Here is a 15,166-nt window from a genome sequence, read left to right as displayed (position 1 = left end):
TTCCTGACAGTGGTCAGAAATGACTTGCTACGAGGGGCACTTCATCTGGCCCTGGAAAGAAGGGTAGAATTTAGACCAAAAAAGGAAGACATTAGGGGGTAACAGGCTAACCAAAACATGGATGGCTCAGAATGTCAGGAATCTGGGCTCTGTCTACAAGGCCAGAGGTAAGCAATGGGAAGAGTGCAGTTTGTTCTCTGTGTGGTTTTGTTTTTAGAGAGAGCGCGAGCAGGGGAGGGGCAGAGAAACAAGGAGAGAGAGAGAATCTCAGATGGGCTCCATGCTCAGCAGAGACAGAGGAGGCTCAATCCCACGACAAGATCATGACCTGAGCAGGAATCAAGAGCCCAATGCTCAACCGAGCCGCCCAGGCACCCCTGTGTATTTTATTCTTTACTACTAAAATTCATATTTAGTATTTCTGAATCAAATGTATTTACAAATCAATGTGTACATAAAAGTGTTTTTTTCCCTCACACTGAAGAAAATCTGTCATAAAATCAAACATATGTCATAATCGATAGCTTCTTAAAACCAACACCAGATTTGGAAGAACTGAGTAGTAGTTCTGGGAATTGAGGGAAGTAAGGCATTTCCACAGAAATAGCAAAGACTCAGATTAAAGGTGCTGCTCCACAGAGATCCACAGACCAACTCAGGGATGGCAGGTGGAGGATGTGCTCTGGATAAATGGAATGAAAAGAAGCTCAATAGAGACCCAGATCAAGGGAAAGTTGGAAATGTTAGACTTAGAACTCTAGGACGAGAGAGGTACCTCGGTGGTTGAATAAATTGAACATCAGACTCTTGAACTCAGCTTAGGTTATGGGATTATGGGGTTATCCCAGGGTTATGGGATCAAGCCCTGTACTGGGTTCTGCACTGGACATGGAGCCTGCTTAAGATATTCATTCTCTCTCTCTCTCTCTCTCTGTCTCTGTCTCTCTCTCCCTCTGCCCCTCACACCCCCCTCTTGCCCTCTCCCTAGAATAAATAAATAAATACATGCATGCATGCATGCATACATACATACATACATACATACTACTCTAGGATGAGAGATGACCACAGGGTAGAAGGAGAATAAAACTCGACTTATCTTAAGACTCCAGGAGCACACATGCAAACATAGACATCAAACACCAGTTTTAAAAACAACCTATTCACACACTACATGAGAAAATGACAAAATTTTAAAAATTATGAAAACTCAAAAACTTTATCTCCAAAAACCTTGACCTGTAGCACAAGTGATGTGCTGTAATCCTCCCTCTACCGATTTATTCCATTGCACTTTCCAAAATGGCTACTTGATTCTAAAGGTATTATTGCAGTATACCAGCCCTGCTACACTTTTCATGTCATTAAGCTAGAAAAGAGGTTTAAGACTATCTCCAGAAAAAAAAAAAAAAAAATTGCACTAATAGTACTGTTCTTGTGTAATGACTGGGGTTAGGCTTGGCACATTATTTTCTATAATGGCTTCACATTTCAAAAAGTGAACATTATGAGACTAGGACAATTAGGTAGCTTACGTATACAGAATTCAAGGGTGAGATGAAGCAAAATTTGTATTACCATCTAGACTCTGTATCCCAAATGCTTTACCTTCCCTGTAATAACAATTACAAATTCTATTTCATCTGTAGAAGAAAATATGTTATTTATAGTAAAGGAAAAAACCAAAGGTATACCCAATTGTCCTAGAGCACATTAATTATCCACTCCTCTTCAACCAAAAAAAAAAATGGAAATTCTCAAATTTGACTTGTTTAAAAAAAAAAAAAAAAAAAGTCAGGGCACCTGAGTGGGTCAGTCACTTAAGCATCCAACTTCAGCCATGTCATGACCTCACAGTTCGTAGGTTCGGACCCTGCATTGGGCTCTGCACTGACAGCTCAGAGCTTGGAGCCTAATTCAGATTCTTTGTCTCCTTCTATCTCTCTGTCCCACCCCCAACTGTGCTCTCTCTCAAAAATAAATATATAAACATTTTTAAAAATAAAAAATAGGGGCGCCTGGGTGGCTCAGTGGGTTAAGCATCCAACTTCATCTCCAGTCATAATCTCGCAGTTTATGGGTTCAAGCCCCATGCCAGGCTCTGTGCTGACAACTCAGAGCCTGACACCTGCTTCTGATTCTGTGTCTCCCTCTCTCTCCATTCCTCCCCTGCTCATATTGTCTCTCTCTCAAAAATAAATAAAGATTAAAACAAACAAAAACATAAATTAAGTTCAATTAGAATGACAGTATTTGGGTGGCTCAATCAGTTAAGAGGCCACTCTTGAATTTGGCTCAGGTCATGATCTCTAGGTTCGTGCAATCAAGCCCTGTGTGGGGCTCTGCAATGACAGCACAGAGCTGCTTGGGATTCTCTTCCTCCCTCTGCTCATCACCAACTCTCTCTCTTCTCTCAAAATAAATAAACTTAAAAAAAAAATTGTAGTGAAGCTTAAAGAAAAGGGTTGTGTCTTTGTTTTCTATGGCACACCTAGCACCTGGCACAAAAGGATATGCTAAATAGATGACCAATGAGGAGATTTAAGGGCTATAAGGACTTCCAGAAGTTAATCCTTACTATCCTCTTTTAAAAATATTACTTATTTATTTTTGAGAAACAGAGCATGAATGAGAGAGGGGCAGAGAGAAGGGGGGAGAGAGAATCCCACCCAGGCCCCGTACTGTCACCACAGATCTGGAAGCAGGCCTCAAGCTTACCTGAAGTGGGACTGGAGCTCGAGAACCATAAGATCACGACCTGAGCTGAAGTCGGAGGCTTCACCAACTGAGCCACCCAGGCACCCCAACCCTTACTATTTTCTTAAATAATTATTTCAGTTAGAGTATCTACAAATCAATTGTGATCAGGGTTGTCTGGGATACTTACAAACAAAAGGAATAGGGAATATTTAAAAAAAAAAAAAAAAAGGAAGAGCTATAGAAAAGGCTGACTTTTAAAAAGACCATCCTATCCTGCAAAGTCGACCAAAATATTAATATTCACATGAGCCAGCAACAAGGGGTTTGGGAACCAGGGATTAGGAGTTTCTACTGGGGATACAGTAAGAGTTAAAAACAAACTGTCACACTTTTATTACCATTTTGACATTCATTTATATAATCTCCACCAAGATACATAAAATAGTCTTATTTGAAATTTGAAAGGTGCAATGTGTAATATAAAACCAATTCAAAAGCCAACTTCAAGGGGCACCAGAGTGGCTCAGTCGGTTAAGTGACCAACTTCAGCTCAGGTCCTGATCTCGCGGTTTGTGAGTTCGGGCCCTGTGTCGGGCTCTATGCTGACAGCTCAGAGCCTGGAGCTGCTTTGGATTGTGTCTCTGTCTCTCTCTCTGCCTGTCCCCTGCTCACACTCTGCCTCTATCTCTCAATAACAAATAAATGTTAAAAAATAAATAAAAATAAAAAGCCAACTTCAAGGCCCTCCAACAAGCACCCACAAAGGCTTCAAACTGTGGGCTGGCATGTAATTTCCTAAAACAAAGATATCCATTCCCACTAATTTTTCAAGTTTAAATACTGAAGTTAATTCTTGACCCCTTTCTCTCTTAATCCTTCATTTCTTTAACCCTACCTTTCATAACCTTTTCATTTAGCAACCCCACTACCAAAATTCACATCACCTAATACAAGAGAAAAAAGGGGTAGGATTTCCAATTAAAAAGATAAAGAGAAGTTAACACACTTAACTGCCCTCTTCCCCTGTCTAGCCAGAAAAAAATTAGCCAATAAGATAATTATTTAAGAGGAATAAGTAATTAAAGGAAAGGGAGTAAAATATTCACTATTAGATGTTATGGACTAATTCTTTAAATGAGAATAAACAGCAGAATAGGTAGGAAGATTTCAGGTCTTAACTCAGACTATATCAAATTCTCTAGCTCTACCATGGGGAGAAAAAAGCATTAGAAAATAAATCATCTTTAAAGTAAAATACACTTGTGAAAAGGAAAATCATCACACTGTCTAAACCAACTCACCCTTAGCAACCTTATATACGCAGAAGAATTTACAACAGAATATTTAAATATCAGTACATTTTTTCTTCCTGTGGTTATAAAAAATTGTATTTAATGTTTATTTTTGAGAGAAAGCACGAGTGTGAGGGGGCAGTGAGAGAGGGAGGGAGAGCATCTGAAGTGAGCTCTGTGTTGACAGCAGAGTCCAATGCAGGGCTTGAACCCACAAATAGAACCCTGAGATCATGACCTGAGCGTATGTCAGACATTTTAGCTGAATGAACAACCCAGGCTCCACCCAAAATTATTATTTTTATAAATGATTCTTTTAAGACGGACATATGCATCCTATCTCACAAATGAGCTTCATGTACCATAAATGCAGGCACAAACTTAAATTAGCCTCCTATATAATCAAGGTTTTCCAAAAACACTCAGCAGCCAAACACTGTTAATGTTTTCACCCAGGGATGAGACATTGACCGTGTGTTTCAATTTGACAATGTTTATCAGTTAGCCTCACTCCGTTTCTACAGGAAAGAGGATGGGCCTATGGTTAAGAAAGCAGTATAGAATCAATCAGGCTTGAATTTGAATCTGGTCCACTTATATGCCAGATGTTACCTTGGACAAATTTATCTACTCTCTTTGAATCTGTTTCCTCTACTGTAAAATCCCTACATCTTAGTATGATATGAAGATTAATATTAAGGGTTAACATTTACCAAGTGTTTTGCTGGGCATACAGCACTGTTCTAAGTACTTGAATAATTTTTTTTTAATGTACACTTTTTCTTATTTTTTTATGTTCATTTTTTTTAATGTTTTTTTAATATTTATTTTTGAGACAGAGAGAGACAGAGCATGAACGGGGGAGGGTCAGAGAGAAAGGGAGACACAGAATCCAAAACAGGCTCCAGGCTCTGAGCTGTCAGCACAGAGCCCGACGCGGGGCTTGAACTCACGGACCGCGAGATCGTGACCTGAGTTGATGTTGGACGCTTAACCGACTGAGCCACCCAGGCGCCCCTATGTTCATTTATTTTTGAGAAAGAGAGAGCACGCGCGCACAGGGCAAGGGGTGGGGGGTGGGGGGAGCGAAAGACAGAGACAGAGACAGACACAGACAGGGGATCAGAAGCAGGTTCTGTGCTAACAGCACAGCCCCAATGCAGGGCTGGAACTCACTGTGAGATCATGACCTGAGCCAAAGTCGGATGCTTACTGAGCCTAGGTGGGATGGATGCTTAACCATTTGGGTCACCCAGGTGTCCCTACATTAGATCTATTTTTAAAGGCAGCAGTATTCTCCTCACTTTACAGATGAGGAGAGCCATATTCGGTTTACAAAAGCAGTACTCCCTGACTTTACAGAAGCAGCAACCAAGGAAGAATTAGTAAGGCCCATATTCACAAAGCTATTAAGTAGAGCAAAGACTCAAAAAAACTCAAATCCTACCTCTCAACTTCTATCTACATGCTAATTTAGATAATGTATTTAAATACTTCAGCACAGTGCTTGAGCAACAGAAAGCGGGGAGCATTCAATAAAGGTACTTTGATGACTGAAATTAAAATCTCACATACGTCACTTTAAACAGGTCACTCCAGTCATGGCCCCACTGGTGTCACTAAAGAGGAAAGAGACTCACCTAGATAGGAAGGTGAAGAGGAAGAAAAGCTTAAAGAAATAGCTTTAGTTATTAAATGTTTAGTAACTAAACATTTGTTTCATTTTTTTAACATTTATTTATTTGAGAGAGACAGAGCGTTAATGGGGGACGACGGGCAGAAAGAGAGGGAGACACAGAATCTGAAGCAGGCTCCCGGCTCTGAGCTGTCAGCACAGAGCCCCACGCAGGGCTCGAACTCACGGACCGTGATATCATGACCTGAGCTGAGGTCAGATGCCCAACAGACTGAGCCACTCAGGCGCCCCTAGACATTTATTTTATAAATGTAACTTCAAGTTATCTAAAACTGGGAAAAGCAGTTTTAATACTAGAAACCACAGGGAAATGCACCAAAGGAAAGGAAAACAAAACAAAACACCTTCAACAACAAGTAATGAACAAAGGGAGCCCAAGAACAGGAAGAAACACTTCTGCCCTCTTCTAACGCTCTCTGCACCCAAAAATGCATCAGGGCTTTTTTCGGAGCCTAAAAAGATGTAGTAAAATGAAAAATGCTGTGACTTAAACAGTTACCTTACAGCAGGGAGACCTACACCTGGATACAAGCACATAAAACAAATGGATCAGGTCCCAACACTTGCTACACGGGGACTGTAAATCACCCAGATCCTTTATCTCTAACCTCAGTCTTACCTCAGACATTAAGACAGAGGGTAAGTGACAGCCCTAAGGTCAAGCCACTAGTATCAGAATTAGGAGAAAAATACACATTTTCCTGAGCCATGTTCAGTAAGTTTTCTTTCCCCTAAACACTAATTAAAGGCAGTGTAGTGAGAGCCTCTGTAAAAAATACCCTGCCTTAAAAAATAAGATGAAAATAAAAACAATGGGGTGCCTGCGTGGCTCAGTCAGTTGGGCATCCAACTCTTGATTTCTGCTCAGATCATGATCTCACAGTTCATTAGTTCAAGCCCCCACATCAGGCTCTGCGCTTATAGTGTTGAGTTTGCTTGGGATGTCTCGGTCTCCCCCACCCGCCAAAAATAAACATTCTAAAAACCAAGTCGATAAACATTTAAAAAAAAAACCTGCCTCAACTAATTCCTAGCAGCAGGCCAATTTGGTGATGAACCATATTCAAAATTTCTTCTGAAGAAAATGACATTTTTATCACTGTATTCTCCCTATGTTTATGTTACCTAAATGCATTAATATTCATTATATAAACTAAGCCTCTAGCCATCACCTTCAAATATTAAAGTTACAAATAAAACCCCATGCTAATGAAGTAACTTCAGGGACGTTTGGGTGGCTCAGTTAGCCATCCAGCTCTTGGTTTTAGATGAGACCTTATGGTTCGTGAGATCAAGCGAAGCCTGCCTGGGATTCCCCCCCCCCACTCTCTCTCTCCCACCACCCCCCTCCCACCTCCTCTGCTCGCTTTCTTTCTCTGTCTCCAAATAAACATTTAAAAACAATTTTTTTAAACAAAGGAACTTCATATATTTATCCTTAAGACCATTCTCCTCTAGCCCATCAGGCCTATTTTCATTTCACAGCCTATAGTATAAAACCTTCAACACAGAGTGAAAAGAGTCTATCATATGTAATTATAACCATATAAAATTTAACATTCAAGGACAAACATAAAAAGGCGATTTTCTACACTTAAGAAAACTCACGAAATTTTCTAGGTTTTTGCTGAATGAATCCTTCTCTGCCCTTGTGGAGCTTTAACAACTTACTGCATTAAGGCTACTGAGAAATAAGTCCTCTACAGGAAGCCTGAAAGGCCAAATGTACTTCACCACCTCTACCAAAAACTAAACAGCATCAAGAACTATAGTTTAGTCTTCATTGTCTTTTCTTACCCTTGCAACTTAAATTTTCTCCCATCAATCACTGAGGGAACTGGACAGAGTTAAAGGGAGCGGATCGTGGCCTATTAAAGAGTGAAAAGAGCCATGAGAAACTTTACATTACAAAAAAAGTAAGCACACAGACTTTTAAGCATCAATGGAAGACCACCTTTTGCTTTCAATTCCCACTTCTCACAATATTCCACAAAGTTCAAATAAAGCAGCAATGGAGAACACTGAGAGACTGATTAAAGTTACATGTGAAGATTTCAGGAGTGAAGATTGCTAATTCAAACCCAACAATTGTGTTTAACAAACCAAACCTCCCACTCACCTTCTCCCTTCTATCTCCCTGCCCCCCCCAAAAAAAAAACCCTTGAACTCACATTGCTCAAGTGTTTGTCAAAGTTGGCCTTGTTTTATCAAGGAGGAAACAGTGCCTGATTTCATGCCTGTAAAATATGTGGTGGACTGGGCATCATGTGATGTTAAACAGCAAGTAGAGAAATGAAGTGAACATGAACCGGTTATCATGAAGGGTGCTGCTATCCTGCCACCAGCCTCCATGTTTCTGCATTACAGACACACTAACCTAAAAGCATATATTCATCTCTTTTCTATACTTTTTCTTCAGTGATGTGAAAAATGGCCAAGTTTATTTCGGCACATGATTGAAGAAAATGATTAGTATCTAAGTCATTGTTTTCATAGCCTCTACCGTTCAAGTCTTTTGTCAACTTTCAAGAATCGCACAAAATTCACTTGGCTTCATTATTCAACTGTGTTTACACTGTTTTTATGGGAATATACAAGCAGAACAGCTCTCCCCACTGCAACTATATTATGTCCTTTCTGAGCCTGCTTCTATTATTTATACCTAATCATGGGTCAAGGCACACCGGCCCAATGAAAGGCCAGCACCCTAAGGCTCTAAAAATACTGTGACTTATCTACTCTATATATAGTTGAGATTTCAATGTGGCTCTAGAGTTTTGTAATCTTAGTTGTTCACAAAAATTAAGTCATAATTGGGAGAAGGGATGGTAAGCATTCTTCCTAGAGCTCCTGGCCCTTTACATTAAATAACCTCTCAAGTCAGGAGTCATCTATAGCTGAGTCATTTTAAGATAGAAAGGAAAACAGCAATTAGGCACTCTTATCTAACATAAACCCACCCTTACACCGCTAGGGAACCTCTTTCTTCTGTAACACAACATGGAGACTCTGCCCCACACATACCTATCAAAAAGAACCTGAAATTAAACAAATGAGTTATTTAATTTAAAACACATTATTGAACTAATATGTTTAAATAGTACCATTCTCTCATTCTCAGGAGACTGACATCCCTCTTATTGTCTTCAATAAGGCATTGCAGAAAAAATACGTTTGGATTAAGACAAATCTAAATTTGAATTTGAGTTTGATCACAACTTAGCTGTTTAAGGTTGGCCAAATCCAACATCTTCAAGTCTCAACTTCAGCCCCAGTAAAATGGGTATAAAATACCACTTATCAAAAAAGAGAGTCGGAATGATGAAGAGAGAGTAAATAAGAAACTCCAATACCTAAGTAGTTCCAATAAATACTAGTTACATTCCCTGCAATAAATGTTGAGGTGAAAACTCTGCAGAATCCTTATTACAAAACAAACAAAAAAAAACAAAATAAACCCAAAAATGAACATTTCCTGAAGCCTCCTTTATACGTGCCAGACACATTATTAAGTACTTTTTCATAGTATCTTACTTAAATCTCAAGATATCCTTTAAATATCTTCCCCTTTTCCCTGTTTTAAAAAGGTTAAATAACTAAGCAGGTCAGAGAAGTGGTGAGTCCTATTTGGAAGCCAGGTCTTTCTGACTCCAAACACTAGGTAGGCTCTGTCTACAGCATTCCTTACATGGCTACTTATGAAAACACATGCAGCTCTCAGTGTTTTGTTTTCTTACTGGAAATAAATTAAAATCACTGGGAAGAAGTTACCTGAGCAATTTTATAAACATAATAAATTTCAAAGAGAACAATGATTACTAGATCTTAATCAAGCCTACTATCATAAAGTTTACTATCTAAAGGACCACAACCATTTCAACAATAGTTGTCCTTACACAGAAATTATTTACAAAATTCAGGTCATCACAGGTAAGTAAGCCATAGTATGGGCCACCCAAGCACATACACTATAATATGATCCTCAGCTCTGACCTACAACCAACACTACTGCTGCAACCATTCCAAGAGGCCCTGGTGGCACTGGGTTCAGGGATTGAGTGCCTGCTATATAAATAGCAGTACTTCACTAAACCCATCTAAAGTCCAAGACAAATCTAATCTACCCTGTAATAAATTTCAAGATTAAAGCTCTACTTACAATTCTTATGTCATCTAAAATTTTTTCATTAATATTGTGTCAACTGCAGCTCCTCAGATTATTTCTAGTCGACCCAACTTGTGAATCACTAATAAAACTTTTAGCAGAAAACCTAAGATTTTCATTCTTCACTATTTCACAAAACAAAGCTATAGGAGTATTTCTTATAACCCATATTAAATCATAAGTGTATTCCAATACTTAAACTCCAAGAGTTATGCCCAAAGTTTACAAAGCAAATGAATTACCAGTACAGATTTAAAGCCCTTTCTGAGGAACACCTTGAAGAATCTGATAGTCTTTCTCTCCAAAAATCCAAATATGTCTGTGCATATAAAACTTGGCTCACTACCTTAAAGGACCCCATTAAAGTCCATCTATAGCTCCCCTCAATTTATAGGGAATTCATCAATGCCAGATAACAACCTCTTATTTAGAAAGTTCTTTACAGTTTTAAAACATTTTACTCCTACTTCTCAAATTGTACAGTCCCTTAAGGAATTTACATTTATCAATTTTTAAAATTTTATTTACCTACAACTATAAATCAAAAAGATTCTTCCAAATCCTTTAAATTCTCATAATACTAAAAAAACAAAAACAAAAACAAACAAAAAAAACAACCACCTCTCATGTTCTTGGTCCACAAATATCGAGTGCTCACAAGATGTGTGGCCCTGAACCAGGGATGGCAAAGAGAATTCCAAGATACTGTCAAGGCCAGTGACCTTGAAAAGTTTACAATCTAGCAGTACAGTCTGTTCTACTTAAAAAACAAAAAATAAAAAAAAAATTAAAAAACAAAAAAAACAACTCCTTTCAACAATTTACTGAGTATTTTGAACAAAAACAGGTGTGGTTTTTAAGCTGAAGCCTTTAAATAGATAGGAAAAGGAATATTATGGAGGAAAAAAAAGCAGAATAGACCCAGAGAAATCAACAAGAGGGAAAACCATAACCAAAGACTAAATTTTCTAGTAACATGTATCTAAAAATGTGTCTAATTTACCAGGTACACCTGGCTTGAACACCTATAGCCACTGCCACAAATTAAGTCAACTTCAAAATTGGGAACAAAAAAACCATTCAATGAGAGGTAATAACTAAACTTAACAGAATCATTAGTACTAAACTGACAAAATTTCCATAAATATTTTACTTTAAAAAAGTTATTGCAAACTATTAAAATAGTAAAAAACTTAAGCAGTTAGGGAACAACAACAAAAACAAGGCTGGTGTGCTCTTAAACTCCCATTATCAAGCCCAGAGCAGACGTCACTAATTAAATCACACCACCCTTTTTTCCCCACTAAGCCTCATTTCTTTCAAAATAAAGTTCCAGTAGCTATCAGGGTGAGCACTATAAGTGAATTTGTTGTTATTGTTATTTTTCAAATACTGTTCAAGCCAACTAAATGAAGCACCAAAAATGTATGTACGTATTTAATGTCCAACGAATTTACAATAAACTTCATCTGAGTTGTTTTCCAGAACACAAAATACTCTTTAAAACTTTAAACCTCTCTCCGTTAAGGAGAATTTATTATGGTCAATATAACCTTAATTAGGAAAAGATATTCTTTTAAAAAAATGTAACACTCCACCCCCATGGAAGAGTTCCAGATAACTGTAATTAATTAACTACATTTTTTGGCAATCCTCATTTTTGACCCTATTTGAATTAAACCAGACAAAATTACTTTTTCTGAATATCAACAAAACTAAAACTAAACCTGCCTACATCTTTAGAAATGTAAGAATTGCAAAATGTAACAAAAAAGTGTAAGAGAAAGAAGCACTAATTTGTCCTTCCAGTTTAAAAAAAAAATACAGGTCAGTTTTAACAAAACTCTAAAGAAAATATATGTGACCATTTAAAATTTGTCACTTCCTTCCAAAAAGAATTTAAGGGAGAACACAGATGCCAGAAGATGATAAGGTGGAAAATAAAAACAGATCACTGGAACTCTAGGATCACATTACCAGGTGGGTGATGCTTAGCACTAAATAAACTAACAGGAAGGAATGAAAACCTGAATTCAGTAAGTTTTAAGAGAGCACTGTGGGATTAGGGAAACAAAAAGTTATTTCCTAAGTCTCCAAGTCTAGCAATGAAAAATACCATACTATTCTATGAAGAAACCAGGAGATGAGCATCCTAGCCTTAATAGCAGGATTCAAGTATTACATAAACACAGGCATGGTTAACAGATGACAACACAATGTCAGGAATATAAACACCATAAAAAGGAGCATTTCCCCACCCCACCTCTAACCTCAATTAGTAGTAATACTAAAAATAGTAGCTTTGAGGAAATATCTGTTAGTGTCCATTGGTAAAAACTAAAGTGTATCTTTTTTTCCCAAGATGTTTTATTTTTAAGTAATCTCTACACTCAACTTGGGGCTCCAACTCAACCAGGAGATCAGTAGTTGCACACTCTATACAGACTGAACCATACAGACTACCTGAAAACTAAAATATATTTTGGAATACTCTTTTAGTAAAGTTCCTTCAGCAGAAGCTGTTCTGTAGGCAGGACCTCAAATTATGCATATCTTATCTTGCTTGTAGAGCTCCGCATGCATACCCATGCAGACTTTTTCCATTATTTCATGTAATTTTAAGCCTAAGAAAGTTTGAAAAGGCTTGGTACTACTTTTACTCTTAGAAGGACACAAAGTATAATAAACATTCCTGCCCAGGACCTTGTTTTCCCTCCCTAAAACAGGAATGAAACATGAGCCAGTTATCAAGACTTGAGAGATTCTGAGAGTAGTTACAAACCTTTAAAAATACATTTGCATCCAATGGAGAGTGGTGCCTTTTCATTTAGACAGGCCACTCATTTGGAGGAAAACGAATTTAAAATTTGCCTAAGTGCCAAACTACGTATGAAGATAAAAAAAAAAAGACCAAGTGTATTCCCAAAGACAAACTATTATGAGTAAATGAACAGGACCAGAAAAGTAGGGTTAACATCTGGGCAGTTATTGCTGCAAAGAGAGGCAAGAGAGAAATGAACACACGGTGTCCATTTACCTGACGCCTTTGGCCTCAGTGGCTCTAATTTTATTTCCAGCACGGAGGAGTAAACCGAACTTTTATTATATAGAACCTATTTGATAAATGGAAGAAGAAAATCTAAAGACTTGTATCAAAGTTCCTTCAGAGGGCCAATAAAGGTAAAGCACGGGTTTCCTACCACTGAAAGGAACTAAGGGGGAGAATGGTAAGGAACCCATCTTCTTCCCCTTCTCTTGTCCAGAAAAACAAGTTTCCCACATGCGCACAGTCCAGACTGAGGTTTCAACCCCCGGCAGTGAGTAACCAAAAGCAAGGACTGCTACAGCCCAGACTAGGTTCTTACCTCCTGGATGCGCTTCCTGGCCCGCTGAAGCACTTCTTCGTAGCCCTTCTGCCGCAGCTCGCTAAGGCTTTCGTAATACTCCTCAGGGTCGTCGGTCTCAGTGAAAAGTACCTGGGACAGGATCTTCCAGCCGCAGGTGTCCAAGCCATGGCCCAGGTAGACCTGGAGCTGGTAACATAAAGTGTCGATCTCCTGCTCGGTCATCTCTGGGGCCCCCCCAAACAGCACGGTCCACATGCCAGAGGGCTCCTCGGGGAACACGGGTAGGCACTGCTCCAGCTGCGAGTTCACAGAACACAGCTGCTGGTGCACAGCACGCAGATCCTGGAAGGAGAAGAGCCCAGCCCAGCTACACTCCTCTGCCGGAGACTCCAGCTCGGCGGTAGGCGGCGGCTGCTCCGCGTCCGAGAGCGCCAGGGCTCCCGGGGCCACCTCGTCCTCCCTCACCATTTCCAGCACCTCGATCTCCTCGGAGACCGCCCCGCAGGCGCTCACTACTCGCACCGAGGACACCGGGGCCTCCGGAGGCGCCGAAGGGGCGGCCCCCGCCACATCTCTGCCTTCAGATCCCCTTCGAACCGGGCTAGTCTGAGCCCGCACTGGGCTTCTGAGAGGGCTCTTCGCCCCTTTGCCGGCCGAACTCCGCAGCGGCGGGTCCCCTCGAAGGCTGCGCGCACTCCGCGGAGAGCCGCCCTCCGCCCAGGCCGGACTCCTCCGGGGTCCCGGGCTCCTGCCCAGAATCGCAGAGGCCGTGGCCTCGGGCCGGCCCTTGCCAGCTGGACTGCCCGGCCCGCGGGTCCCGTCCGACGTGGATGCTCCGGGCTCCGCGCCCCCTCGCGCCCCCGCCTGCTCCCGGGAGCCGCTCCTCTGCCTCTGGGCCGTCCGGTTGTGGCAGGTTATGGCAAACTTGCCCTCAATCTCGTTCCAGGCCACAATGAAGACAAACTTGTGCTTCTCGCGCTCGTCGAACACATGGGGCCGCACGGCCACCCAGTCCGACTCGAGCGTCTCCTCCAGCGCGAAAGACATGGTGGCTCCGGAGCCAGGCCGCGGGGGAGGCGCCGAGGGCCCTGCCCGCCCGAAGACTCACCGGCTGGCTGCACCGCGCCCCCTGCTCACCCTCGCTGGGCGCCTTCGGCCATCTTAGCGCGCCAGCCGGCTCTCCCCGCTTGCTCGCCCGGCCCTCAGCACTCGAACCCGCCGCGCTTCTTTGTGGCGGGGCTCGCGGGAAAGACAATACGCGTCCCCGGAGCAGGTAGTTCACATGGTCACGTGCGGCTGGATCTGTTTACAAGCCCCGCGCTGCGGCGGCGCCTCGCGTCCGACCCGGCCGCCCCCAGCGCGAGGCCGCGGTGCTGCGTCTTCGGCTCTCTGAAGGTGAGGCGCGGGTCCCGCGGGGCCAGGCAGGCCGGTAGGCGGTCAAGACCGGCCGCTCGTCCAAGCGGATCTCCCCGCCCCTCCTCCTTCTTCTCTTCTTCCCGACCGCCCGGAGCCGGCCTGACGGAGAGACGCGTCTCCTAAACTCTAAGCTTCAGAATCGCCACAATGTTGCCATTTGGCTGCTGACGTAGGCTGCTCCACGAGGGACGTAAACACGGGCACGTGCCGCACGCTGGTGACGCGGCGGCGGCGCGCACACCCCGTGCGCGCGCGCCGGCTCCGCCCCTCGGCGTCCCCCGCCCTCGCCTGCAAGCGGCCGCGCGCAGGACTCTGTGCATCTTTCCGCGCAGACTCCTTCTCCCAAGACTGGAGCCGGCAGTTGGCAGCAGTCAGTCTGCTGGCTCTGGAGACGGTCAGAGTGCCAGGTGTGCCTTGCGGTACAGGTGGCCTCTGAGTCTCGAGAAGGAAGGAACAAAGGTGGAGGAACTGAGATTTTTCGAAGCCCCGTCATTCAAAGGGACCTTGAAATGTAAATGTGTTTCCTTTCGCTCTGGTGGAAGTCGGTATC

At 41.9% G+C, this 15,166-nt stretch overlaps 1 protein-coding gene across 1 annotated transcript in view; it reads right to left on the bottom strand.

Annotated features, from left to right (window-relative positions):
- Positions 1-14,769, bottom strand: part of JMY (junction mediating and regulatory protein, p53 cofactor) — a 106,952-nt gene extending 92,183 nt beyond the window's left edge. The window contains exon 1 of the mRNA XM_047088439.1: positions 13,219-14,769. Coding sequence (XP_046944395.1) covers positions 13,219-14,247 — 1,029 coding nt within the window. The 5' untranslated portion in view covers positions 14,248-14,769. The remainder of the gene's footprint in view (positions 1-13,218) is intronic.
- Positions 14,770-15,166: the final 397 nt, after the last annotated feature.

This window comes from Lynx rufus, unplaced genomic scaffold, assembly GCF_022079265.1.
Source record: "Lynx rufus isolate CCGP_SWC_20201006 ecotype Redwood Valley unplaced genomic scaffold, mLynRuf1.p SCAF_1, whole genome shotgun sequence".
Taxonomy (NCBI): domain Eukaryota; kingdom Metazoa; phylum Chordata; class Mammalia; order Carnivora; family Felidae; genus Lynx; species Lynx rufus.
Note: the sequence above shows the minus strand (reverse complement) of the source record. Positions and strands in the feature narration are given on the sequence as shown.